Here is a 2425-nt window from a genome sequence, read left to right as displayed (position 1 = left end):
AAACTAAAAATATAATAAAACTGAAAAAAAGTGAAAATGATTTTTTGGTAAAAGTTTCAAAAATATCAAAACTAAGATTTTAAAACATCTATTTTTACGATATTCATTTTCTTAAAATTTTCATTTTAAATTATGTCACATAAGAACTGATGTGTTATTTAACAGTTAAATTAACTATTTTAATAACAAAAGGACCTAATTGATATAACTTTATAGTTTAGGGATGTAATTAGAATGATTTGAAGTTTAAAGATCAATTCATAATTTGGGGATGTTTGAGGCAATTAACTCTAAATTAAATAAAAATAGAACTCGATTCATTTAATTTGCATTCCATAAACTATCAAAACATTTAGTTCAGATTGATTTTTAATTTTTTCAATTTTCCTCATTTAAGCATATCGATAAATATATAAATGATAATTCAAGTATATACTTGTATGCTTGGAGTTGGATTCCATGGCCAACCATTTACAAAGCTTTATAATTTCCCAGAAAAGAAAAGATGGAAAAGGACAAACAACAAGTAGGCAGATACCCTTCATGACACCACCTATTTTCCACTCTTCCGATGTGGGATTGAAATAGATAATTGCATCCCGCACTCATTTTCCTGAAAACGAAATACACGAAAAACAATATCAGCACCCCGATAGGTAAAGTTGGAAAGACAATAATTAAATTATATAATTTTATTATTATGTTAATATTTATAAATTTTAAAAAATTAAATTAAAATATGTAATTTAATTATTCATTAACTTATAATTTTATAAAATCTAAAAGGAAAAAACGCTATTTTTTCATTTTAGGGAAGCCTTAGCGTCTACTAGCCCTCCCTTAATGCGTATCACGATTCGAATCCAAAATTTTCACCAACGGAAACAAAAATAATAAACAAAAAGAGATTCAACATACCGTTTGATTGTTTGCAATGAAGAACCGCTTCGTAAATCGAGTTTTCGAAATCAAATGGCTTTCGCCACTCATTATATACAACACTCACTCCAACAACGGTTTCGACTTTTTTACTTGTGTTGAACCTTCTAATTCTTCTACATAACGTTATAAGAAAACCCAAGTATTTCAAAAACATTCTCTTGGACAATCTTATTCGACACTTCCTCAAACAAACAAGGCGATTCGGTTTACTATCTGGAATCAGTTCATGTTGAACTGATCTTTCCCCCGTCGGAGATGACCTGGAAACCTCTTTGTATGCTTCCATTTTCAAAGGGTTAACAAAGAACGGCGCGATATAGCCATTCGAAAAGAGCTCATCGGCATGAACAAGGGCGAGAGCTGAAGGAGGAGGTTGTGGGATCGGAAAATCAAACATAAAATCTTGAGGATTTGAAAAGAATCTCTTAGAAGGTGGCATTGTTGGGTCCATTTCAATGAAAGAAGCTGTTTCATCACATGATGCAATATCAAATGAAGCTCTATCTAAACTATCTAATGAAGGTCTTAGGTTAACTAACCAACTATATGAAAAGCTTTCGATGGAGATGATGGGTTGAGCAGTTTCCATGGCTTCTTACACTCTATTAAATGATGCAAGAAAAACAGAACAAAAAATGATATGGAGTTTTGTATTGTAAGGGAAAAAGCACAACAATGTGACCAACACATCTTAATATATATATACACATTTATCGATATGATGTCTTCACCCCTAATAATTAAAAAGAGAAAAGGTGAGCCCCCCATCAGCATTCATGCTGCATTGTTGCATCAACCTTTTATTCCACACTTCCTTTTTAGGTTAAATTTTGCTTTTACTCTTAAGTTTTAATTTGATCAATTTTTATCCTTAGACTTTTCGAATTGGTCAATTTCAGTTCTAATCCAAATAGTAGCAGTTAAATACATTTGGTTAAATTCTATTCTTAGTCTTCTACTACACGTAACGTTCTAGATTTAATCCACGTTTTCAATTTGATCATTCTTAATTCTTATATTTTCAAAATTTAAAATTTTAGTATTCACAAACAAAAAAAAAAACACGTTAAGTCCATTTATTGAATTTTTTTATGAGTAGTATGTGGTAATAGCAAACTAAAATGACATTAAACTTGTGATAATATGTTTTCTGCCTAAGATTTTAGAAATATTATGGTCAACATTGAAATTTTAATCTTCATTATTTATAAAATTCTACCTAAACAACTGATTAATTCTTATGTCATTAGTCACAATTGTTGATTTCACACCGCATGCTTTTGTTTAATTATCGGGCGGTCACAATTTTTTGGCTTTAAATAATATATTTAATTGAGATGAGCACCGCCAATTTTGAAAGGATGGCTGTATCACCGGTTTGATGCGTACATCCTAACTGCTCAATTGTAAATGACTTATGGTCCAACTTAAAGGATAAAATGCCTTTCCTATACCACAAAATTAAATAAAAGAAACTATAGAT

The 2425-nt window shown here is 30.2% G+C and overlaps 1 protein-coding gene across 1 annotated transcript; it reads right to left on the bottom strand.

Annotated features, from left to right (window-relative positions):
* Nucleotides 1–341: 341 nt before the first annotated feature.
* On the bottom strand, nucleotides 342–1621 carry LOC105801816 (probable membrane-associated kinase regulator 6). Its single transcript, XM_012633116.2, has 2 exons — nucleotides 919–1621; nucleotides 342–613 (listed from the first exon to the last, which is right to left on the bottom strand). The coding sequence occupies exons 1-2, from the start codon at nucleotides 1529–1531 to the stop codon at nucleotides 606–608; spliced, it is 621 nt and encodes a 206-aa protein (XP_012488570.1). The 5' UTR covers nucleotides 1532–1621; the 3' UTR covers nucleotides 342–605.
* Nucleotides 1622–2425: the final 804 nt, after the last annotated feature.

This window comes from Gossypium raimondii, chromosome 11 (assembly GCF_025698545.1).
Source record: "Gossypium raimondii isolate GPD5lz chromosome 11, ASM2569854v1, whole genome shotgun sequence".
Taxonomy (NCBI): domain Eukaryota; kingdom Viridiplantae; phylum Streptophyta; class Magnoliopsida; order Malvales; family Malvaceae; genus Gossypium; species Gossypium raimondii.
The sequence above is the reverse complement of the archived record's forward strand: the minus strand, read 5'-3'. Positions and strand labels throughout refer to the sequence as shown.